We start from the raw sequence: 27,510 nt of genomic DNA, 5'->3' as shown, positions 1-27,510 counted from the left end.
AGCTCTGAGCTTCAATCAGTGCACGCTTCCTGCTGCGCACAATGCTTGGCGTGTTCACTTTACATGCTCCTTGCACACTGCTGATAAGATGGAATAACATAGACTGATGGAATGGACTGGATAAGGTAGCAATCTGCGGACATAACAAGAGTCTCCCCTGGGAACGGCAGGCACATTCTCCAGTAACACTTTCACATCACACGCAGAGGTTACGTCATGTAACCCACAATTTACCTCCTTAAGGCGCGCTAATTAGAATACAGCGTTTAACATAAATCAGCCAGTGAGAGGCCCTGGGGTACATCTGGCTGCCCCCCTTCCTACAGAAGTGTTTTTTTTTTTTTAAATATATGGATCTAAAACAGAGGATGCAATTGAAGAATCGTGAGCTGAAAGTCTAAGAGCGGAGCTACGGAAAGGAGAAAGTGCTTTAAATGAAACTGAGAAAATAATTGCTGCCATCCATTCACAGATGTATGGGGATTTACACGCGCTGCCATGTGTCTGCACAAATTACTTTGCAGATACACTGTATAACAAACAGGATAAATGACACTAACTTTAACTAAACCACAGTCAAAACAGATATTGCAAATATTTAACAGCCCATGACCGCCAAGCCACAGCTTCCAAGGGGACGTCCACTGAAACCGGCGGAAATCAAACAGAGATATTTAAACTGAAAACCGTTGCTCGACCCTTACAGGTTACATGGCATTTCCACCAGAATATACAGCACCACACAGCGAATCTGAGCAAGTAACAGTCAGGTGATCTCCAGGCAAATTTTCCCCTTTAACATCTGCTTTGAGGCCTTATGGCACAGTATGCTTACATGACAAGGCACAGAGACAAGGGGAGCTCCAGTATAGAGCACAGCCAAACCTTCTGCCACTGGTCCACTACCCAGAAATAAAGGACACTATAGAAATATTGGTACTGTTTACCTAGCACGGCGCCCATCACGTTGATCACATGCCATTATAGTGGCATGCGATGCCTGCGATGCGATGGGTGCGATTGTAGCGATTTTACATAGGGAACAATGTTAAATTACCTTCCAATCAACCAGATCAACCCAATGGACCCGATTTTACATAGGGAACAATGTTAAATTCACTTCCAATCAACCAGATCAACCCAATGGACACGATTTTACATAGGGAACAATGTTAAATAGCCCTCAGACCACAAATTGAATAGAATAACCACCCTGAAGTGTGAAATGCCCCCCCCCCCCCATTGTTAACGTCACCCCAAGGTCAACGTCATCCCGAACGAGTGGCGAGCGAAGCGAGCCCGCGAGGGGCGGCGATACGCGTCCTCCGACCTTTTCATACCCCCACGATCCACGTCGGCGTGGAGTTAAGAATAGAAAGTGTGGCGAGCGCAGCGAGCCCCGTGAGGGGATGCGGAATACATGTTAAATAATACGCGTGCACTCACCACGCTTCGGGCTCGTAATCCGCGTGCGCTCGCCACGCTTCGGGCTCGGTGGCTCGCTGCGCTCGCCACACTTTCTATTCTCAACTCCACGCCGATGTGGATAGTGGGGGTATGAAAAGGTCGGAGGACGCGTACTGCCACCCCTCGCGGGCTCGCTGCGCTCGCCACGCTTCGGGATGACGTTGACCGTGGGGTGACGTTAACAATGGGGGGGGGGGGGCATTTCACACTTCAGGGTGGTTATTCAATTCAATTTGTGGTCTGGGGGCTATTTAACATTGTTCGCTATGTAAAATCATGTCCATTAGGTTGATCTGGTTGATTGGAAGGGAATTTAACATTGTTCCCTATGTAAAATCGGGTCCATTGGGTTGATCTGGTTGATTGGAAGGTAATTTAACATTACAAACACATAAGATGCATGCGATGCCTGCGATTTGCGGCAAGATACCCGCGATATAGATCGTGGGCGCCGTTCTAGGTAAACAGTACCGAAATATTATTCCAGGCCTGGCCACCCGGTGGCTCTCCAGCTGTTGTGTAGTCCCAGCATGCCCTGCCAGTTATGCTATTAGGATGTGGTAGAATGGTTACACGGCATGTTGGTAAGTTTAGATTCATCTGGAGAGCAACAGGTGACGTATGTAATAATATGCAGCCTCAGGAAATTCTATATATGTTTAAAATGATTTGCTACATGGGGAGGGGGTATCATATTAGAAGCGGTAGTTTACCTCTGCTAATAGGATCGCCATGGGGCCAACCTACAGTATAAGCCCCAATGCCGGTGTCCTTTAAACCCTCTCATCAGGCATAACGCTTTGCGCGCAGTGCAAGATCCCCAATCAGCAGCCACTGTTCAGGGACTTAGACCATTCGTTTTCTCTGGTCCACTTTCTGCCTTTATAAATGGGCTCGGATTGGATACCGCGATAATGACCATCGGTTATCAGTCGTGATATCCACCCATTTTTATTGGCCGAAAATACATCAGGGTTAATAGAACATAATATATTGGAATATGTTACAAGTGATCATTTTAAACGTGGTTCCGTTTGACAGATCTAGCGTTTCTAGATAGAAGGTCAATTGGCTGCCAATGTGCAACAGGTTGACACATGGAAAAGACCACGAGTTCTTTACAATTTATCCCTATTCTTTGGACTTATAATTGGAGGTCCATGTCCACAGGTGCCAACATTGCCCCCAAAAATAATAATTAAAACTCAAGGTGACCTTTTCACCATGTCATCCTATCGTATGTTGACCTTTTGACCATGTCATCCTATCGGGGGTTAACCTATGGACTGTCTATCTAATAATCCATGCCCTTTAAAATGGTATGTACAGCAACATATATATATATATATATATATATATATATATATATATATATATATATATATATAAAAAAAGGGACAAAGCAATCTACTGCAACTAATTACCATAATACACTTGATTTATAGTGTGTTCGGTAAGTAGAACAGCTCCATATAAATATCAATATGCCTTATACATAATTATAGACACTTGAATTGGATTAGCCGGTATTTAATATGCTGGTGCTCAGCAGTATCTTGTACATGGAATTCATCTTTGAATAATAATCCTATGATGTAAATAGTCCCCTCTAGAAAAGTAGTGGGCAGAGCCATGACATTCCCCTCATACACATTGCCGCCCTCATGCCATACACATGAATGGTCTCACAAAGCCCCACCCACCTCTTTATATACCTCTGCCCCCGGAGGGCAGGTATGTAAATGAGACAAGTATGCATAAATGACCCTTAGCCTTATAGATTTATGATGACTGCAAGTTAGATGAATGGCTATATTAATACTAGTACACCAGAAGCTCTGGATGTTTTGCTGGCCACTAGGGGCAAGTAAGAAACAATTTGCATCTCCACAATTCCTCACGTCATGTATAATACAGTATAATCCTTCATTCCTTTGGTCCTGTGGGATGGTGCTGGCTGCGAGGCTGTGAATACCTTATGACAGAATAAAGTGTTAGGCTTACTACTCCGATCCTGTAACCTGCCTTCTCATAGGATGGGAGTCTGGGTAACGACCCGCATAATACTGGAATCTGACAGAAAAAAGTGCAGCGGGAAAAACAGCGACATAAAAAAAAAAAAAGAGGGAAACCTGCTAAGTTTGCTTATTAAAAATAAATAAATGGCTATTTCTATGTGTGCGTTAGCATGCAGTTGCCTGTATCTGGGCTCACATCATTAGTAATTGTGGGAAGGGATGAGAGATAATCATGCTGATGTCAGTCCGTCCATCCCCTCTGTAAACAAAACAGCGGTAGTTCAGGAGCGGTAATTGCATCATGTAAAGACAACGGTTTGGATGGGAGCACAGAGGAAGAGAATAAGGGAAGTTGTTTAAAACACCTTAAAGATGATGAGATCACCAACAACATTTTACTTTAAGAGGAAAACGTATAATAAAGCTGTTTTCTAAGCAATAAAGGCCAGATGCACTAAGCTTCAAAAGTGATAAAATGTAGAGAGCGATACACAGCCAACCAATCAGCTCCTGTCTGACATTTTTCAAACACAGCCTGGGACATGGCAGGTAGGAGCTGATTGGCTGGCTGTTTATCACTCTCCATTTTATCACTTTTGAAGCTTAGTGCATCTGGCCCTCAGGCTGGGTACACACTAGAGTGATGGGCAACCTATATCACTCGCAGACGAAGCAATGCAATTGTTACTGGGCTCCACAAATGCTGGGTACACACCGGAGCAAATATCGTTAACTAGATCGATATAGGGCATACACACTGACCAATGTCGGTCAGTGATGTCACCTGTCCCCCGCTTCGTATAGGTGACGCTGACGAGATGGTCAGGGGGACTAGCGGCTGCACATGTTGCTAAAAATTTGACCGTACACACTGGCTGATAAGCACACAACAACGTTAATGATATCGATATCACCCATATTGTTAAGTACATATTTTATTATTATTTATTACTATTTATTTATATTTATCAGCAGTTTCCTATATAGCGCAGCAAATTCCATTGTGCTTTACCATTGGATACACAAATAAAACTAGGTAATAACAAACAGTTATAGAGGTAGGAAGGCCCTGCTCACAGGCTTACAATCTATAAGGAAATAGGCATTGATACATATGGATAGGTGCAATGTATTGCATAGTTCTATCGCACACATATACCTCTGCGCTTTACAGAGTATATTTGAGCATTCACATCAGTCCCTGCCATAGTGGAGCTAAAATCTATATTCCCCAATTTTTGTCAGGCGCTAATTCACCTACCAGTATATATTAGGGTGATTTACATATCTCCCAGCGTATACCCATCGTAATGCACATTTTAAGAACAGCTAAAGGTCCATACACACTGGGCGACTATGCCCAGCATGTATGGACAGCGATGATAGCGTTCATCGCTGCGGGGAAAGCCGCTCAGTGCATACACACTGAGCGGCTTTCCCCCTGCCCGGCGCCGACTGAGGGCGAAGGACGGCGTTGCATAGCGGAGCGCTATGCAAAGCCGTCCTGAAAGCCGCTCATCTGCTGGTATAAACAGCAGATGAGCGGCTTTCCCGGTGATGTTGCGGGAGCGCGCAGCAGCGCTCAACGCTCACCGCCGGGCCATACACACTGGTCGCCTTTGAGCTGAAAGCCGCTCAAACCTCCTCTTTTGAGCGACTTTCAGCTCAAAGTTGCCCAGTGTGTATGGACCTTTACACAGAGTTACTTGGACCACACTGCACATGTGCGATCAGGAAGCAGGAGTGCCTGCAGGTGGCAGCAGCGCTGTAAGTGTGATGCCAGTTAGCATTTTGTGTCATAATTAAGAGAAAGCCAAGGGTCGAAAACTAACATGGTCAACACCTTGAAATGGTCGACATACTGTACTCAAAGTCGACATTGACAAAAGGCCAACACACGCCTGTTGACATAGATAAGGTTGACATGAGTTGTCCATGCTTTTAGTGTCTATATCGACATGTGTCAGCATGGACACCGTATAAGTCTAGCACGTCCCCTCCCACGACACGATTTTTATTCCCACTCTATGCCCAATTGTATAGTAAAAGTATGAAAGACCACATTTTTTTGAAAAACAAAACCTGTTGACCTTTTTCATGTCCACCATACACGTGACAACCTTTTGTCAATGTCGACCCTGGGTATGTCGACCATTTGAAGCTGTTGATCTATTAACTATCAACCATTAGCGGTCAACCTAGACATTGTCTACCCAGTGACATCACATCAATATGAATAACAGCACATTGTAAGCATTCGATTTTCTGCTACATGATGTTACAATAACACACAAACGCACGGGTAGCTAAATTCCTCTGCTTGTCTGCCAAGATCCGGGGTAGCTAATGAGGAAGGGGAAACAAAGACCGACATACTATTTTTACAAACTCACAGGATATACTCTAGGTCAACTGGATTCTATATCAACAGTATAGAAGTAATTCTGCTACAAACTATTTAACACAGTTAAATAACAAATAATGATAATTCTCAAATCAGCAAAGATAGATTTTTCTTTAATTACCATTAAATTTCAATAAAACATGTTACATCACACAGACTGGGCCATACCAGGGGCGGATTGGCCCTCCGGGAAACCGGGCCATTTCCCGGTGGGCCGGCCCAAAACTGATTAAAAGGGGCCGGCCACGCTCCACCCCAAATCAAAATGGGCGCGGGAGGGCTGCTGCGCATGTGAGCGCAGCACCTCCCAGGCACCTTACTACCGTTCCCCCTCCACCCGGCACCTGAAGAACAGCAGCAGGAGGTGAGCCGCCCGGCCACTAACAATCATGCTCGCTTCCTATTGGACTGCAGGTGATTTTAAAGATTTACATAATCTTGGCTCCTCCCTAATGACAAATGATGCTACACACTCTCCCGGAGGGGCCAATTGCAGCACTAGTACATATGTGTTAATGATAAAATGAGTATCATTTACACTTTTCTGCCTGGAGGGACAAAACCAACAATGCAAGTTTTGGGGTATCTCAAATCATGAAAAACTCAGCTATTTTTATACAGACATTGCAACCATTACTGGCATGGGTGTAATGTACAACACACACCTGAGAATAACACAATTCTAAATAATAATTCTAAATAAACCAAAAGATAAATTCCTAAAGGTGCCCATACATGGTACAATAATCCCTGTGTGTTTTGAACTAGTTTGCATCGCAAATTGCGTGCAAAGCGATGCAATCGGGACCTAGTTAAAAAAGTACAGGCTGCAGAGACTTTATGTGCTGTGCGATGGGATGCCCGTGGGAGCGTGCATCACATCGCACAGCACAATTGTACAGTGTATGGGCACCTTAAGACAATGTTGTTTTAAAGGAGACTTTGTCTTTGAAAATAGTTAAATGAATGGGTCAATGGCTCAGTATTACCTCTATATTAATTTCAATGCCTTTTTGGCAATTGACATCATTGTAAATCCAAATGAAGACATGGCATATGTACTATGTATGTTTTAAAGAAAGACATAAAGGTGTCATTGAAGCCATAGACAGAAACAGAGATAAGTGCCGTTCCTGAGATATGTCCTCATAGTTGCTGTAGGTAGGGTGGGGTAGTTTGGCTATGAATAGAAGAACATATATTTAAAGTAGTGCAAAAGGCCTATTACGACATAAAGTCCCATCTTATACCTAGAAGGTATTGTCTCCTATACTATTTGTATAAGATTTGATCTTTAACAAAATATTGAGTGGTGATCCTGACAACTTAAGGTCATAATGGCCTATTTTGAACTAATGGTTTTAGAGCTCCCTCCCAATTCTCATGCAGCAGGTCAGAAGGTCTGTAAGAGTGTTCGAGATTTTCTGGTCTTCGCAAACTAAAGCCACCAATAACCAAAAGGCTGTCACCCCCTGATTAGGCTTACTAATACAAGTCCTCCGGGGAACAATCCATCATTTTATGATAGAGATACTCCAACCAGGTCCCATGTTTTTGTAGAAATGCCCATGGCCAAGCACAAGATGCCAGCTAGTAGGCCGCACGAGTAACCGAATTACAGGTCTCATGACATTGGTTACATTTCCTGTATGGGTTTATTTGAATCATAACGCAGACATTTTTGCTCATCCCCATTCATGATATCTTTACTAGATGAGTTGATAACCCATAAAAGAAGAAAAAAATTCAATATACTTAAATTGACTGTATAAAATGGAACAAATTTTACTGGGCCTGGCTCAACCATACAAAACAGGGACATTCTTTGGACAGACCAGAGACATCACTAGCAACTCTGACACCTGGCGAGCACTGGGAAAAAGGGGTGTGACCTATGGGTGGAGCATGGCTTCATCTACAGGGAGAGCGATCTTACAGAATGGGCTGACCCGTGTTTTTACCACTATGGGTATCCATGCTGCCTCACAGGAGTGCTCTAGCTGCAAGTGCCAGCTCTTACACACTTACAGGAGCCAGTTGCTGCAAATGTTACAGTGCAGCACCAGGCTCTTGCCACTAAGCAGCAGCCAGCATTTTGGTGCCACCCATCGACAGGGACACTGGGGTGCAGCACCATTATTGTGACGTCACTGCCACAGACTGATCTATAAAAAATGTAATCTGGTCTTGGAAATGTAAGACCGTGGCCAATTGGGTTACCACCTTTGTTCTACCAAAATACATGAGAGAGGCAAGGAAGGGGTGTTGTTGGTGGGGATAGTGATCATTTGTAGGACATACCAGGTGACAGCTTGGGAAACACGGACATTTTGTGTCATAAGTATATGCTTTATATTATTAAAATATTTTTTCCCCCTTTTTAAAAAATATTGGTTTTGAGGCACCAAGAGCAGTGCCTCCAGCTGTCAATATTCAAATATCAGAAGCAGGGGGAAGGCAGTGGGCGGGGCCAAGCAGCAGGTAGTAAAAGCCCATTAAAAAACTGTCTAAGCGGCACAAATACAGTAGAAGTGCCTCAGTGACAGGGACCCAGCACTCCCCACAGTGCCAGTTAGTGCTGGTTCCACCAAGCCAATGGTTCACCAACCACATTTGTGTGCTAGCAAATCGATCACCATGTCACAGGTACAAATCCAAGAGTTTCTGGAGCAGGCATCAAGTTCCTACAAGTTTTTCTTAAAATAACAATTGAAGGGTTTTAGAATTGCTCTGAGGCTGTGAGGGGGGGGGGGGGGGGGAGTTGATTTTCTCTTCTTCCATATAGTAGAGAGAGAAAGAACCCTGAACCGCTGGATTTTACTGGTATACACTTCTAATTGAATATGCCCCCTAGTGTACAAGAGAGTATGGTAAACAACAAAAAAACATCTCTTAGAAATCCATCTTCATTACTCTTCTTTATATAATTGGGAATACGTGGGAAAAGCATTAAGGTGTGAATTCCAAATGGTTTTCAAATTGCCATTGGAAATATAGTGAAAAAATTCCAGAAGCATCCTGCAAATGCAAATATATATTATTTAAGGTGACGATAATTAAAGTTTTGATTAGTCCTGTAAATGTTTGTGTAAGCCATGCAAGCCCACTGAGCTGGGACATGGAGATGTCGATATATGTTGCTAGGCCACACAAGTCATCAATTACAGTGTCCACAATGTGATTAGATTTAATGGTCCTTTAATGATGTTTACTGAAGAAACATGGTTCTTTGATGATGATAGTTGTTGCGGAAAGACTTGAATGGCCAAACACAATGTCTGGCTAGCCCACCAGCATTGCATGGCAACCCCCAATGGTCTCCTCACTGCCCGAAGGCTCAGCCACCTACACATACACAAGTCTGGTGTATTGGACTGGAGGGAAGACTAGTTACAACCTCTGTGGGCTGAGCATCTCCACCAATGGTGCATCATATTGTGGAACACTGCTTTCTCCATGGGGACTTTCGTACCCCAGTATAACACTGGCCCTCAGGATGCCTGATGAACAGCCAATAAGCAAAGGAGAAGAAATCATTTGAATTGTCAGATTTAAAAAAAAAAAAAAAATTCCCAGTTATGTGGGTGGTTTGTGCTAGAGTTGCAAAAGGAAAGATTAGAGTTTCAAGAAGGTTGTGGAGGGTTTAATATACTGGATATGCTTGTAAAACTACTAATGCCAACTGTCAATATTCACAGGTGTTTGTAAACTGACCAGCTAAGGTTTCATATAGTGACAAAAAAATGATATGTATAGTCCCTTACTAGTCAGAATCAATAGATATATGCAATGCATACTGTTCTTTCTAGGTGTATATGTACAGTAGATGTAAGCCACTGTGACTCTACAAGAGTCTTAAGGTGGCCATACACATGCAGATTTATCTTCAGATCTGGCTGGTTGGAACAAAATAAAAGTTGACCATTTGCTTGGAAATGCTGGAAAACTGCCAAACTGTCACTCATCCATGACCATGTTTTGTTCCAACCAGCCAGATCTGAAGATAAATCTAAAGGTGCCCATACACTAGTAAGATTTATCTTCAGATCTGGCTGGTTGGAACGAAAACATGGTTATGGATGAGTGACAGTTTGTTAGGTTTCCAGCATTTCCAAGCAAATGGTCAACTGTCATTTGCTCTCATCCCCATAACCATGTTTTTGTTCCAACCAGCCAGATCTGAAGATAAATCTGCGTGTGTATGGCCACCTTTACTAGTAAACTGGGTACACACACAAAATATTTACCTTTCCAATCTGCCTGGTGGGAACAAACATCTGGAAATGTATGGGGGAAATGACAAATCAATTAATTGCTCCCAAACACTGAAAAATAGTTTTCCAGCATTTAGGAACAAATGGTTGAGTCTCATATGCTCCCATGCATTGCCAGATTTTTGTTCCCACTAAATAGATTGAACAGATAAATCTGTAGGTGTGTACCCAGCATTAGGCAGCTGATGTTCACCAGGTGATGTCACTTGGCAGACTCTCAGTGATATGAACATTAGCTAATTTCCCAAAACACAAGGCTGTATTGTTATACAAACAGCAAAAGGATGAGTAACAAGGCACTGAGACGTGAGAGAGGAAGAAATAAGCTGGGACCTAAAAAAATAATGAAATATTATCAAAATAAAATTGTAAAAATGAGGGCGTGTAAAATCAGAAGCCCATTGAGCTGCTAGAGCGTAAATGGAAGGTGCCCGTATCTGTAACAGTCCCCCCCCTGTGTGTTCTGAGTAGATGCTAAAGGCTCAGCAGGTCTAGGACTGATCACATACTTAGGGCAGACTGATGGGAACTTACATCTCTGACATGTGCAACAATGTGCTGAGTTCCCAGGAAATTCAATGACATCACCCAGTTGTGTATGAAACAAGTCTTCTGTCTGGCACACACATTGTTTCAAGCACAACCTCCGATGCTCTAAAACACTTGCAAAACAGTTGACACCACTGAATGGGCAGTGTACTGTACATTGTGCTGCTGTCTGTGACAGAGTGGTATTGTTCCCCCTGCCCAGCTCTGTATTCTGACACTACAGGAGGAGATGGGTTTGTTGTAGGACTTCAGTTACAATAGGTGACAGATACACAGACAGGAGCACAAGCTTATTGCATTGCAGGATACAGGATCAGATCATTCAAACTTTTCCCAATAAACAAATCAGCACATCTGCCATAAATGCTGCATATACAGCAGTGACGTGCGGTGAGGTCAGTCACTGGTGAGGCTCTGATTGATTGATACCAAGTATATATATATATATATATATATATATATATATATATATATATATGTATACATATATATATATATATGTATGTATACATATATATATATACATATGTATGTATACATATATATATATATATATATATATATATATATATGTGTGTGTGTGCTGGAAGTAAGGCACAGTGAGGTATGCACCCGATGCTGTGCTCCCCCAAGCTGCTAGCACACAGGCCGGCCCCAGGAGTCTGAGGCTGGAAGATAAAGCAGACATCTGGGGCCGGGCGGTCTGTGTGTACCAGCAGCCACCCCCCAGCCAGGACCACACTCACGGACCAATACTTAATCAGGTGAAATCTCTTGGTGTGGATGCCCGTATTTGCAGGGAAAGACTCTGGATGTCCAGAGCAGCCGTCAGTTGTAACGCAGGGCTGTTCAGGCTTGTGCGCGTCTGTAGCCAGACGCCGGGTGTAGCAGCAGATGTAGTTAGCTGCTGTCGACACCGGAGTCTCTGGAAGCCTGACCGCTTACGCCGGGTGCTCTGGTCACTCAGGCGCCAGCGTGGAGGATGACCATCTGTAAGAGCTGTCAGTGTCGGGCGCTCTGGTCACTGCAGCGGCGAGAGGATGTCAATCTGTTTGGTGCCGCTTGCACCGGGTGCTCTAATCACTCTCGCACAGCGTGAGGGTGATAGTCTGTGATAGCCGCTTTTGAGGGGGGAGGGAAAAAAGACCGCTGCTGGATTGAATATAATTGCCGGTATAATTCGCAGAGTTAATAGTGCAGTCAGGATCAGGATGTTAGCAGTAGAGAGGCAGGTAGGATAGGAAGGTGCCCGCTTGTGCACAGCGGGAACCTATGCACACAGCACAAGCACAAGGAACACTACCGTCCTGGCCCCTGCGCTGTGAACGAGTCCCGCTCCCGCCGCCCACTACCGCCGTGCTGCCTGCTGACTGCGCCGATACCTGCCACCGCAGATGCCCGCTGCCAGTGCCCGACCCTTGAAGGTAACAGCTTCTGGGGAGGGGGTGTCTGGTACTTAGTGTCCCCCGGCTGGTCCAGCTGCTGCTGTACGCTCTGATCCCGGCAGATAGGGCTGGCTCTGAGAGCGGATACAGGCTGTCAGTGTATGACAGCCTGTATTTGCTGTCCTATCACATCTGTCTCAGTGACAGCCCTGTCACTGAGGCAGATGTGTATGTGCCGCTTCCCCATTGGTTTCTAATGGGATTTTCAGCCACTTTTTGTGCCCGTCCTTAGATCCGCCCCCCCCGCTGCTGGCAATTTTACATTGTCAGCAGGAGGCACAGGTCCCGATGCCTCCCAGCCTCCCCACAGTGTCCCACCACATAAATTATATAAAAAAAATACAAATAAGATATTTATTGCACACTATATGTGTGTTAAATATCTTTGTATTTTTTTTTTATCATTTATGACAGGTGAGGCACTGCCTCCCCTGCCTCCCCTGACTGCACGTCCCTGATATACAGTACTGTACGTGTGATCCATTCCTCAGGGGGGACAATAGCAGGAAGAAAAGCAGCTAACAGCTGATACAGAACAGACACACTACTCCCATCTCTATGGCTTATTAGATGGATGGACGGCAGTGTACTGTATACAGTACATCACTGTAGTCTGCACATCTCCCCCTATGCATCTCCCTGGCTAGAAGCTCTCCTCCTGGTCTAGAACTGACCATTGATAACTTTCACCTCCTGAAATAGCCAGAATCAGCAAAGTCTGCAAAACAAGCCTCCAGTCCCCTCATATATAATTACTTACAGGGCAGTAGGGGTGCAGGCAGGACTCCAACAGGTAAAATACAGGGGTAGCATTACTGTACAATTAACAATAAAAGGTCAGACAGAAGGATTTTAAGGCACCACCCCCTCCCTTTAAATATGTATCATTATCAAAAAGTTAAGTAATCTAAGTTAAATGATATATTGTATAAGCTAAAGACAGGCTACAGTATATACACAGAGTACATGCAGAACATCCTAATGGTAGATCTAGTACACACAGAGTGGTGTATAAGGCACAGCACATGCAGCCTGATCATTGCAGAATCCCTGCTCTCACAGTCAGTCAGCCAGGGACACTGAATGGAAGCAGCAGGAACTTTGGGAGTAGCAGAATAAACAAGGTCTCAGACACCTACCTGCAGCCCTCTCCTCCGCAGGATACTGGACTCATCCATCGCTCAGCTCGCAGCTCCTGCTAGTTCTCCCACAAGAGCCTGCCCATGGTGTGTGTGTGAGGAGTACAGTGTACCTTAGACTTCTTCACACTAATTCAGATCCTAGCAGCTGCTAAACACTTACATCACAGCTTATCTGATTGGAGAGGGGCTGTCAGCTGGGCAGGCTTTGGCTGTTCACTCCAGCAACTTCAGAGATCATGAATGCATGCAGTACAGTGTGTAGCAAGTGGGCTCCCAGCACCTCTCGCATCCATTCAGGCTGGAGCTGCTATTAGAGGAAATCCTGAGTGTATTGTTATGTGCAGAACAATACTGCTGGCATCCTGTGCTGACAGCTAACTGCTGCAGGTCAAGCACTTGGTGGGGCTGCTGGAAGGTCAAAGCATCTAAGTAAATCAGCAATGACACCTCAGAGGAGAAGGCAGATGACTGGGCTGATGAGAAACTGGGGCACAGCTGGCCAGGGAAGCATTGCAACCAAGTCTGGCTAATCTTCCCTGTGCCAAAGGAAACACAATGCAACAGTCTTCGCTTCCAAGCCACATGCAATTCGCTTTCAGGGAAATCACAACTGCAATGTATACCCTGCGGGGGGCTTAGCTAAGGAATGAACGCCTTTCTGCAGACCATATGAAAGTTATGGCAATGTGTGCTGTAATGTGCCCACTTAACTTTCAGCAGTTTGTGGGCAAGGAGTACAGGAGAGGGGCGAGAGAGCACCCGGCAGATTTTAACTTTTTTTTTTTTTTTTAATCTTTTTATTACAGTTTTTTCAATCACAAGAACATAGTATACACAATGATGTTGGTACATTTCGACTCCATTTTTGTCCATCAATTACAAAACTGTTATACTGTAGTATAGGATTGGAGTGAATAATGTCAATAGTTTTATATCACCCTATCAAGCGGTAAGCTTCTAAAACATACAATATATATATATATATATATATATATATATATATATATATATATATATATATATATCTCATTTAACCAACAGATTTCTTTAACTTTAAATAGAAATGTAACACACTACATGTCATTCATTTCAGTAGCAAGTTAATTGTATAGGTAAAGTGTGCTGCAGGCATCATTTGTATTGCTTATTTGCAAGTCAGATCATTGTCAGTTATTGTCCCCAACAAAGCCATGAGTTCGGTCCTGCTATTGGAATCTATCCTGCAGATTGCACCAATAGTATTGCCCATGGTCAGCAGTATGGGTGCAGAGTCTGATTTTCAGACTGTGATCAGACTGTTTGACAGGAAGTCACGCACCGATGCAATCAGACTAATTTGCTCAAAATAAAGTTTAAATAAAAAAAAAAAACTAATTGTAGGCAATCAGTCAGCTATTTTGTATTACATATAGAAGCTATGTATAGTGTAAACGTAGCCCATTTATTCGGGTGTGGTATGGAGGTCTGACAATCCGGATACCGACGGTCAGTATCCCGACATCGGAATCCTGACTGCCGGTGCTCCGGACAGGGGGGTGAGTGCAAAGAAGCCCCTTGCGGGCTTGGTGGCTCGCCACAGGTTCTATTCTCCCTCTATGGGGGTCATGGACCCCCATAAGGGTGAATAGCCACAGTTAGTCAGGATCCTGACTGTCGGGCATTTAAACAGTCGGAATTCTGATGTTGGAGTACTGACTGTTGGAATCCTGACTGTTGGGCAGTCTTCCGGCCCCCCCATTTATTCATATATCAAGAGGTAAATAATTAAAAACAATTGCTAAGTTAGATCAGCCTGTGACCACTTTCATGTTTAGTCCATTAAGGTGGCGTGTCTACAGAACTGCAGATGGATATATACTTTTATGTTCAGCTTACGCAAAGTGGGTGCAATTATGGACAACTTGCAATCAAAAATGCATCAGGCCCAATATGTCTGAACACTACACGTCGGGCCTGCGGTCGATATGGTTAACCATATTAGCCTCTGTAAACACCGAATTGTATCATCTATCTTCGTTAATGACGCATGGAAGCCCACATCCATAATGATATTGACTATCCACACTATACAATATTGTGAGTCATATCGTCCAGAAGCCGCTTTCTAAATGATATTGTTCACAGTATTGCCTAGTATGTATGGGGCTTAAGATGTACAGAAAGTGGAATATAGCCCTACATAGTATTCACGCGAGGCTGCTCTGTATCGTCAGATCTGATCATGCCCACAATGATGTGCATTTCTGTTACCCATCACATCTGTGCAGGTGCAGCACAGGGAACACGTCAAAGAGGTCTACTGTTAGCAGGTGCTTTGGAGACATTACTTTGTGGAGCAATAATGGGATATGTGGGGTGGTCTGAGAGGCAGTGCATTGGTAAGTTGGGGCATCTGGGGTGCTTTGAGGGGATTGAAGGGGCATGTAAGGTGCTTTGAATGGCTTTAAAAAGTCGATATATATGGTGGTCTAATGTCATGTGGGGTTGGCTTATGAGCATTTAAAGGGTAAAGAGTGGTCTGATGGCATGTGGGGAGAATTGTGGGGGATTGAATGTGAATATGGGTGCTGAAGGTGAAATGTATAAGTATTACTTATACCATACATTGGTTCCCACCAGGGTCGGAACTAGGGGTGGACTCACATAGAGAGTCACACTGTTGCTGTCCCATAGCCCTTGCTTCTGGCTAACAAGGTGCCTGGAATGAGACCCTGCAGCAATGATACTGTATCACTGCCTCAGTGCCACCCGATCTATCCTCAGGATGCTATAGGCAGTGCTGCACTTCCCAGAGATGATCACCCTGTCCTCTCTGCGCAACATCAGGGGCATCTTAACGTATAGGCACACTTTCCAGCTGCCAGGGACTTTTGCGCAAGGGCAGGTGTGGTCACACAATCAGAGCAGCAAGACTGCATTTCCTATCACCCTTCCAGCCTGGCTGTTAGCTTGCTGATTGGTGGATGGCCAGAGCTATTCACCAACCAGACTGCAGAGATTCACTGTATGGAAGTTTGGTGAGAGATGGCACAGGACTACAGGAGAGGCGTGTTGTCATTTTTGTTCCAGTGAAAGGGTGAGCAGACACCCTAGGGAATTGATTTGCCCAAGGCCTACAATGCTGTTAGGATGGCTCTGCACAACATCATACACTTATGATGTGCTCTGTTGCGCCGCGCAAGTCATGCCACAAAGCTGTAAAATCACCTTGTGTACCAAATTCTGCCCTTTAAATTAAAAATGTGCCCTTCCCAGCGATGGGCCAGCCCGTCTGCAAATACAGTCCTATAAATACCACTAGAGCAATTATTTCTGGGATTTCATTTCTAAAAGAAAACATGGATGCAATCATGTAGAGTAAGCAAATATCTGAGTGCAAACTGGTTTTGGATTAAAAAAATAAAATAAATTATTAATAATGGCAATTAATATGCACATAGCAGGAGGTGCAGGGAAGCGTCCTAGCCTCTAATGTAGAACAGGAATATTGTGTGTGCGTACACTTAATATACTGAATACGAAATATGGAAAAACATTGTATATTTGTATATATATATATATATATATATATATATATATATATATATATATATATATATATATACACATACTCCAAGGAAAGACCCCACTCACACTGTGGGTGATAGATCAGCTGTGGGGTGCATGCGAAGGAGTACAGACAGGAATCCGTTCTCCAATATGTAGCTAGATTCTCACAAAGACGCAAGCACTCTCCACTTTATCAAAGAATGACTGCACCTATGCTGGTGTACACTTGTTGCTCCTGAAGCTTCCTGTCATCACCTTTATTCACCACTAAACGCTCCTTGATAAAGGTCCATGTTCTTAAGGACCGAAACGTCGGGGTTATGGTGAAATCGGGATTTACCTGACATGTTTTGTTGAAAATTAAAACGACTTTATTTTTTATCAAAAAGTATCATTCTTTGATAGAGTGGAGAGTGCTTGCGTCTCTTTGTGAGAATCTAGCTATATATATATATATATATATATATATATATACATATATACACATACATACACACACACACATACTATAACTATAGTCTATATATGGACTATAAATGATCCATATTAATTTTAATATTATTCATAGATTAACTGTTGTGTGTGTGTGTGTATGTATGTATATATACACACACATATACATACACATTACTGTGAGGCATTACTGCCTCACAGCACTGAGGTCATGGGTTTGATCCCCACCATGGCCCTAACTGTGCAGAGTTTGTGTGTTCTCCCCGTGCTTGCGTGGGTTTCCTCCGGGTACTCCAGTTTCCTGCCACAATCCAAAAATATACAGATAGGTTAATTGGCTTCCAACAAAATTAACCCTAGAATGTCTGTGTGTGTGTACATGTGGTAGGGAATATAGATTGTAAGCTCCACTGGGCAGGGACTGATGTGAATGTACAAAATATTCTCTGTACAGCGCCGCAGAATATGTATGCGCTATATAAGAAACTGTTAATTAATAAATAAATACACACACACACACACAAAACAGTTAATCTATGAATAATATTAAAAATAATATGGATCATTTATAGTCTTAGCAGAAACAGTGTTTCCTATGCAGAAACATTAATATGAGTGTAGATTTCACACTGCTACATAATAAGAAAAAACGTTTTCACTTGATAGAGGTTATACGGGTTTTTAGATATAATTGTGAACATACATTTTTGCTTGTGTGGTCCTCCTGCTCAATAAACCCATATCTAAGCAGAGTTCCAACAAAAAGGTGAAATCAGGAAAGCAAAAGGCAGGAATTGGTTTGAACGAGACACTGCAGGTATTTTTATTTTGATCCATTTTGCACCATAACAGATGACTGATCTCTAATGCAGACAGTTTTTTTATATTGGAGCTTTGAAAGGAAACTCAGACAAAACATACTGCATCGGACATGTTTACAGTAGGATTAAATCCCACTGGCCGATTAATATTGTTCATATGACTAAAACAAAAAAAAGCTGCAGTAACATTTACGACCACCAAGTGGCGATGCAGAACTCATCCATTCAAACCATTTATCGTACAGTGCAGTTGTAATATATACAGTAGTAGGGCAGTATTTGTATATAATACACTGTACTCGCCAAAAGGTTTAAATAGTTTCCAGGGACACTTTGCAGCTGTGCAACCACACAGCTTACATACAAAACCACCTGCAAGCTAAACAAATAATTACAGGTGCTATAGCACTTGGCTAACAGCCTATAGAAAGACTGCCATAAAAATCCAGTGTTTTCAATTGTGAAAGATTTTTTTTCTTCGGTTTGCATTCTGAATCTCAAACATACCACCCCCCCCCCCCCCCCTCCTCCTTCTGCTGAGCATGTACAGTTTTCCAGAGTTTATAAGCTCACTAAGGACTGCCTGTTTCTTCTAGCACTGGCCTGCTGACTTGCATTGCAGACAAGGGCCCTTATTCTGATCGGTGCGGCCGGATCCGAATATGCGGCCGGCACCGTGTGTCCTAAACCCCGCCTTCCATACGGATCGCCAACTCCGTCCGTACGCGGTAAGAAGCTGTCCGAACGGACCGCACGTGTATTTCTCAAGAATACACCTCCTCCATCTCAAGGAACCTCCCCCATCATTCGATGGTCGCAGACCATCGAATGCAGGACCGAATGGCCAGGCAGCTCCCGCAACCTCAGACCACACGGGCATTTCTCCGTGCAAAAGCAGGGATCTGGGCGGGCAGCTGACATCCGGCAACGTCATATGTCCGCCCCCCACACGTGAGTCACGGCCGCATTACCATACGTACGCCCAGCGTTTGCATGAGAACGCCCATGAAACGCGGGGTGTAAACATATGGTAATGAGGCCAAACAGCCCTTCACACCCCTCTCCACCCCCTGTTCGTAGTGTACACATTTCATGCGGAATGTGGCCGTGCGTCCCGCTCACACATGCGCAGAGACGCCTCTGCACATGCGCAGACACAAAACATCAGCGGCACGAACGCACGCGGATATTACCGCACCAACCAGAATAAGGGCCAAAGTTAATTCTTGAATTGTGCATTTAACTAAGATCTACAGCCTTGGGGACTGGGCAACTGTGTTTGCTGATGGAAAATGGCCTTTGCTGTTTTTGGCGTGAGTGTGTCTGTTGATATAAGAATTTAAGAGAAAGAATCCCCCCCCCCCCCCCCCCCCCAAAAAAAAAAAAAAAAACATAGGCTGGGAGATAACTTAATCTTTGTTGTAGCCAATGAGAGTCAAAGTATGATTTCAATCACATGCAATTTCACAGTCCGTCTCTGCTTGTTCGCAGTGCTCATTCTCATCTTATTGCAATTCAGTGTGACCACAGAATGAATTTTAAGTATTCTCCCTCTCTGTACCCATAAGCTTTTCATCCATAAACAAAATGAAATAATAACTTGTTAATCAAGGAATGCAAGCACGCACAGCAAGGAAAGGGAACCGATTTTAGGCTTTGGCTGCACCGAAGTACTTTCTGTGAGCCCTTTAGCTAGCCAAGATCTTTTTCTATTATTGCCCATTGAACTCCCCGGCAGCCCTGGACTGACGATTTGGACCATTTTTGTCACACAATGTGTTAATGCTTTTATGATCCATGGTGCTATCCTCAGGCACCAGAGGAGGCAGGGTGGGAGTGTGCGGGAAACTGCCAGTCAAATGAGGCCGGACGTACGATCAATCGAACAACTGATACCATGTGCAAAAACCAACTCACGGTCTGCATCCAATCACGACTGATCAGACGTGCAGCATGTATGATCTAAGGATCAACCTCTCAGCCCGTGTTACCGCGTATTGAACCGATATACCATACAATCGAATGCACGACCCGTCAAAATTGTGCATTCGAACACTATATTGTTCTAGTGTATGGCCAGCTTTATGCTGTACCTACAAGGTTTTGTCTCTGGAAAAGGACCTATATCCTGATAATGTTCAAGTGAGCACATTATATTGTTACAGTCTGGCTAACTGGTGCACTGTATGTCACAGGATTGGGTTTGTGTAATAGACCTACTTCACAAAAGGGGGGTTTCCAAATGTAATCCACAATCTCCCACTCTGCAGCGCATTGGAGTAAGTACGGGAGTTTGGGGGAGCAATGACAGCCCTGAAAATACAGTATTACTATTAAGTAGTACAGATGACCTATAGTATAGGCTGTTTCAAATATTTAAATACGATAAGTGGTCAAGAAATGTATAAACATATAATAAATACAGAAACATAAAAAAACAGTACTCACAATCTCCCACTTCATGGTAAGGCTCCTGTCTCTTCCTCCTAGCAGCTACTCTCTGGTATATTGCTATTTTTATGTTTGAGGGGTCAGAGCCACACACACAGTAAGTGTGCTTTAAGAAGCTGGTACACTAGACATCTGCATCTGTCCCTTACACTGCATGATGTGGTGGCAGCTCTAATGATCATATTATATACCAATGCTCTTGTTGTCCAAATTTAAGGCACTTGTAAAGAGGAGGTTGAGATCCGGGCAACCTGGAAGATATACTCATTTTATCTATGTACATTCCATCCCCCATGTCACTAAATCCACCCCCCCCCCCCCCCCCACGCCCACTCAGGGAGGATCAGGGCTGCGTTCGGGGAGGTTCAGCCCTTCGTGCTGCTCCTTCTTTGGCGAGTATTTCTGGGGAAGGACAAACCTGCCCTGATAGGTTTGTCCTGCCCCAGGAAAACCCACCACTCAAGGCTTAATGGTCCACTTAAGAGAGTCTGTTTACTGTGTTCTATTCAGTGCCGTTGAGAGGGGGGGTACTTTTTTTACCTGGGCCCGGGTCCCGTGTCCTACTCACCCACTGCAGAGACCGGGCAGTGGTAGTAGAGAGCAGAGGCTGCCGCAGCAGCACAGCGTTTCTCCCATGCTCAGAACCAGCTGTTCAGTGCTGTATGTTGAGTGGGGAAAAGAGCCAGCAGCAGCCTGTGAGGCTGCACCCCCTGCTCATTTTTTACTATGCCCCTTTTTCACCAGGTCCGGCTGCTCCTTTCAGCGGTGCTGGTTGTATTCAGAAAGTCATAGTCACAATGCATGAAAACAACAGAAATAGCATGGACCCTTATAACAGCCCCTTAAGGGGTTGTCCACTTAAACCCATCTTCAAACTTAGACTGTCCCATAAGATGATAAGGCAGTGTGCAAAGTTTGAAGACGATAAGTTAAAGCATTGGGGTAAAGAGGACAGCTGTCAGCCAGGCAGAATTGAAAGCTGTGAAAGCCTGGCAGAGTGTGGTGGGCTGCCCAGCTGTATACACACTCAGAGCAGGTCGCTGACTATTTTGAAATTTTGTGCTGGCTCGTGAGCCTATCGATGCTCGTGGTCCGGCAGCCATACAGGAGCCACTAGTGCCGCTCCTGACTGGCTGCCGGACCGCAAGCTCTTGGCTCTTGAGCCAGCATGAGTCTGAAAACAGCCGGGCAGCCCACTGTAGAAGGGACTGTGAGAGGGCTTAGAAGTACTTACTAGGGTAGTGGGAAGTTTAGAGCAGGGCTGGGCAATTGCGGCCCTCCAGATGTTGATTAACTACACATCCCAGGATGCTTTGCATTAGTTTTGCTATGTGGCCATGCTGAAACTGATGAAAGGCATGCTGGGATGTGTAGTTCCTCAACATCTGGAGGGCCGTAATTGCCCAGCCCTGGTTTAGAGAGGCAGTGGAAGGGTGGTGGGAGGCAGGGGGGTTGTGTTGCGGGGAAGGGGTTGCGCTGCGGGTACTGAAACATGTTGCGGGAGCTTAGATACTCTGCAAGCCCGAGACAAACTGGGAGATTGGTACTGCGGAGGACACCCTGGGGGGGGGGGGCTCTCTGCTTTACAGAAGGTACCACCGATAATCCAGAAAACTCGGTAATCCAGCTCAGTGCTGCAACAATCAATGTGGTGGCCAACCTACTGTATATTAATGCAGATATGTAAACAGAGCTTAAATAGGTTTTACACAGTACAGTAGGAGCAAGTTTCAGCTTTGCTCCTTTGGTCATGGCTAGCCATGGCTATTCTATTGTTCTCAGCTGCAATACAATACGTATTGCAGCTGAGAACAATAGAATAGCCATGGCTAGCCATGGCCAAAGGAGTAAAGATGAAACGGTACTTGTTTCCTAGCACGGCCACACCGATTTACATCGGGGTGGACGTGTCGGAAAAATCACGTCGATCGCATCACATGCGATTTGGTCGCATGCAATGCGATCGACGCGACCGACCCGATTTTTTGATTGAATCAAATGTGAATAGGGTCCCTGGGACCCGATTTTACATTGGATTCAATGTAAAATATTCCCTAGACCCCCAAAATTTACAACGTAAACCCCACCCCACGATAGACGCCAACCCGAAGCGTGGCGAGCGCAGCGAGCCCGCGAGGGGCGGCGGTGCGCATCCTCCGACCTTTTCATTCCCCTACTATCCACGTCGGCGTGGAATTGAGAATATATAGTGTGGCGAACGCAGTGAGCCACCGAGCCCGAAGCGTGGCGAGCGCAGCGAGCCCCGCGAGGGGACGCGTATAACTTCACAGGTATACGCGTCCGCTCGCCACGCTTCGGGCTTGGTGGCTCGCTGCGCTCGCCACACTATATATTCTCAACTCCACGCCGACGTGGATAGTAGGGGAATGAAAAGGTCGGAGGACACGCACCGCCGCCCCTCGCGGGCTCGCTGTGCTCGCCACGCTTCGGGATGGCGTCTATCGTGGGGTGACGACGGGGCCATATATAATGTGAAATGGGTCATATTGTCCCATTTCAAATTTTTTTCAATGTGAGATGGACTTAATCAAGTCCATCTCATCTTGTGCCATTATAATGGCACAAGACCGACGCGATGCTCACGATTTCAATGTTAAAAAATATTTTAACATTGAAGCCTATGGCAAAATCGGGGGCATCGCGTCGGTCGCGTTCGGACCAATGTTAATGGTCCCGACCGACACGATGCCACCGATTTTTTACCTTTGCCGGCAAAATGGACCTGATTGCAAAGGAAATCGGGTCCATCGTTGGGATCGTGTACCTTAACTTAAAGGTACACGATCCCAACGATTGTGGCCGTGCTAGGAAACAAGTACCGATTAAACTTGCTCCTACTGTACATCGATAACAGCAGGATGCAAAACACTGCTCTACGGATATTGCCCAAATGCTCATTTCAGCACTGGAAAAGCTTTCGCCAAAGGCTAGAACAGTGATGGCTAACCTTGACACTCAAGCTGTTGTTGAACTACACATTCCAGCATGCCCTGCATCAGTTTTAGCATGGCCAAATAGTAAAACTGTAGCAAAACATGCTGGGATGTGTAGTTCAACAACAGCTGGAGTGTCAAGGTTAGCCATCACTGGGCTACAGTAGAAATTCGAAAGAAAACAAACACACTTCTAAGCTAAGTAAATATGGAAATATGCAAATAAACTACAGAGACTTACTACACAATGTAGCTATAAAGTTGGGGCTGTGGTTGTCTTGCTCATTAATAAAATGGCAAGCAAGATAACACAAGTATATTAGCATAGAACCTAAAAATCACCTTTGTAAAATAAAAAAATTAAATCACCAACACATTATACCCAGCACACGGAATTTGGCACTCGCTGTTCCCAGCCCTACTCCTGCCACAACACACAGCAGAATAAATAAGGATTGTTGTTGATTCTTAAGGCATCGCAGCGCTCTGTAGCAGCAGAGAGTCGGAAACACTAAGCATGCATACAACCAGGACAAACAAGGAAGACAATAAATGCTGTCTAGAAAACAAGTACGGAGAGCTAACAATCTAGTGCGATGTCTAAGCTTTATTTATAGACTACAAATCTATGACATAAAAGTGGGGAAGTGGCAAAGTAAAGTTGGGACCTTCCCTCTTCGACATGACTTGTTTTGCTGTAAAACCCGATTTGCGTCTCAATGTGAATAATGATTATGGCGACACATTTCATTTAAAAGTGATTTATTAAAAAAATATATTACTGCTGGTGCATAGCAATCTGCCGATCAGAGAACGCCGACAGGAACAGTCACTGTGCCTGTGCTCTACATGTTGTGCCTGTGATTACATTTCTACCAACCTCTTAGATCAGCCGCTTCTCAACACAGATGATTTGTAATTAGCTTCCAAAATGAAAGTGAAAGCCATCAGTAATGACTTCAATGCTTCTCTCTTGAATATTATGACATGGTAAGTATTTATGCAATATAGCTTGAAGGGATTTATACAGTACTTTGGCCAAAGGCATATTAACAGCCAGATGGGCTCATGTGCAGCAGGCACTTCACATCCTACCTCCCAACTGTCCCAATTATAGCGAGACAGGGCCATTATTTGGACACTCTCCTGCTGTCCTTCTCATGCACCACAATGTCACGTAGACTATTCAATGGATGACCATCAATGTTTTCACACATCGATGGTCATCAATTTTCTTTGATTGGTCGGTCTGTGGGCCAATCAAAATACAGGGCGGGGCTTCATGGGTATCAGGGGCAGAGCTATGCTTAGTGTCCCAGGCACCTTGGGGAAAAAGCATTCGTTTAAGCTGAACATCGACGGTGGGAAACGATCTGTTCTCCCCCATCGATGGCAACACTTTTCAACGTCGCCATAAACCATTGATTATTTCTGATCATTCAAATGAAGCCATATACCCTGAGTGTTTACAGCGTAGGAATGTACCAGGGGTTGTCCTGATACTCAGGGAGCGCAGGGCATGCCCTTTATAATGCAGAAAACAGTATCATGCCATGAGGATACAATGCCTCCTGTCCGATGCCATGCCCTCTTTTCAGGCAGGCGTACCTGTGACACACGAGGGTCCAGAGTCTATGGACCAAAGGATTGGAGATATGGTACATGGTGCTCAGTAAGCAGGTTCCCCTTTTAACAATGGGGGATGTGGCGTTACAGCTCCAAGCCTACGGTACACATACAACTAGACAAATCATCTTCATGATAATGGCAAGATGCTAAGCTGCCATAAATCATAGTACTGAAGGTATATTTCTGGCTTTCTCATAGCATTCTGCAATTTAGATTTTTTTTAATGTATTTAGGGAGACAATGGGGATAATAGTGCACAGGCGTGGTCTATCGATATGGGGGTGTGGCCTATTTCAACGAGGCCACGGCCAAATTTTGCCGCTGTGGGGGCATGGCTAGTGGCTCTCTGAGCTGCTGGCTATGTCCCCAGCCCCCCTCCCTGCAAAATATATATATATATATATATATATATATATATATATATATATATATATATATGTATGACACATCTGTATTTTCATATGGGGCCTGTGTGTGTGTGTGTGTTTTTTCTCATGTGAAGGCTATTGTGTGGTTCACTGAGGATCACTGAGAGTGTGTGTGTGTCTCTCTCTCTCTCGTCGGACTTGTTGCAAAATAATGTCACACGAACACAGCCATTTCAAGCGACGTTTCGGGACTTTTTATTGTTCCGTCCTCAGGCTAAACTTACAAACTGAGAACGGGACAATAAAAAGTCCCGAAACGTCGCTTAAAATGGCAGTGTTCGTGTGACATTATTTTGCAACAAGTCCGATGGGTGCAGTATCCATTGGACACTGCGGCAGCAATTGGTGATTAAAGTGGGTGCTGGCATCTCGCAGTGTATATATATTCATATGTATACACATACACAGAAAGAGAGAGAGATGGCAGCCCTCACATACAACAGGTCTGAGCTCCTGGCCATTACTGCAATATTCAGCATGCAGAAGCAATACTGTAAATAGTGGAATAACTCTATCTATCTATATAGATATATATATAGAGAGAAGAGAGAGTTGACTATACTTGAGAGAGAGTATACTCTCTCTCTCTCAAGTATAGCATTCTATAAATACACATATATATATATATATATATATATATACATACACATACATACATACATACATACACACACACACAGTACACACACATGCATTGATGTACTGTATGCACTTACTATATACAGTGCTAGTGCTGGGCTGGGCCTTGGTCCACTGCTGAACTTTTGGAAAATTTCACAGGCACAGTGTTGTGACACTCAGGCAGCTCCTGGAGTTGAAATGACCCCGCAAAGTACTATGGGAGGAGGAGCTGCTGCTGCTGGGCAGGCGCAGCAGCCCTCTTTCTCAACCAGCAGCCATTTTTCTTAGGGGCAGAGAGCCCCGGCGGCAGCCGCAGCAACACCCACAGCGCATCCGAGGGTTGGCGGATAGATGGATTGGCGTGTCGGCTGGTGGATGAACAGAAAGGCGGCAGAGCGAGCGGACAGGCAAGGCTGAACCGCGGGAGGAGCTGCGTGCACCCGCGCATGCGCAACAGCCCTCCCGCGGCCATTTTGACTATGGCACAACTCGAGGCTGGCCTTGGCCATCTTTAAACAGGGCAAAATGCACAGAGATGCCGCGGCCGGCCCTGTTAAGGAGGGAGGGCGGCCCTTTTACACTACAAATATGCCGGCCCACTGGGAAACAGCCCGGTTTCCCAGTGGGCCAATCCGCCCCTGCCGCGAGATATGAATGGCTGATAGCTCAGGTACACAATGCGCTCCCCTCCCCATGGAAGAAAAAGAAGAAGCAGCAGCAGCAACAACAGCAACGGCAGAGGCGATGGCAGCCGGGGGCGAGTGAGACAGTGATTTGTGCTGCTTCTGGCACTGTGGGGGCATAGCTGGCACTGTGGGGGCATATATGTGTGGTGCTGTGGGGGCATATTTGGGGCACTGTGGGGGAATATATGTGTGGCACTGTGGGAGCATAGCTGTCACTGTGGGGGCATATATGTGTGGTGCTCTGGGGGCATATATGTGTGGTACTGTGGGGGGATATGTGTGTGGCACTGTGGGGGCATAGCTGGCACTGTGGAGGCATATGTGTGGCACTGTGGGAGAATATATGTGTGGTGCTGTGGGGGCATAGCTGTCACTAATATGTAATTCTCATCACAGTGTGCAGCGTAATGTGTAATTGTCATCACAGTGTGCGGCGTAATGTGTAATTGGCATCACGGATAAATAGTGTATAATGATTTTAAGTAGCCTGTCATTATTTGGCCTTGATCTGTGAGGCGTACTAGGTCACTGTGTGGGCCTTTATATTTTTTATGTCACTGTTTGGCCTTCAGCCTGCCAACTTAAGTGCGGGAGGACAATGACAATTCCTGCAGTAACC

The 27,510-nt window shown here is 44.8% G+C and overlaps 1 protein-coding gene across 6 annotated transcripts in view; it reads right to left on the bottom strand.

Moving 5' to 3' along the window:
- The window catches only part of MAST4 (microtubule associated serine/threonine kinase family member 4), a 510,888-nt gene that overhangs the window by 270,801 nt on the left and 212,577 nt on the right, over positions 1 to 27,510 (bottom strand). Inside the window, exon 1 of one of the 6 annotated variants that reach the window (XM_083152470.1) lies at positions 13,297 to 13,453. The exons of 4 other annotated variants lie outside the window; for them this stretch is intronic. In XM_083152470.1, coding sequence (XP_083008596.1) covers positions 13,297 to 13,335 — 39 coding nt within the window. In that variant the 5' untranslated portion in view covers positions 13,336 to 13,453. Of the gene's footprint in view, positions 1 to 13,296; positions 13,454 to 27,510 lie in introns of those variants that run through there. One more of the 6 variants, XM_083152505.1, reaches the window with a different exon arrangement.

The sequence above is a fragment of the Crinia signifera genome, chromosome 1 (genome assembly GCF_055691185.1).
Source record: "Crinia signifera chromosome 1, ASM5569118v1, whole genome shotgun sequence".
In the NCBI taxonomy this organism is placed as follows: Eukaryota; Metazoa; Chordata; class Amphibia; order Anura; family Myobatrachidae; genus Crinia; species Crinia signifera.
The sequence above is the reverse complement of the archived record's forward strand: the minus strand, read 5'-3'. Positions and strand labels throughout refer to the sequence as shown.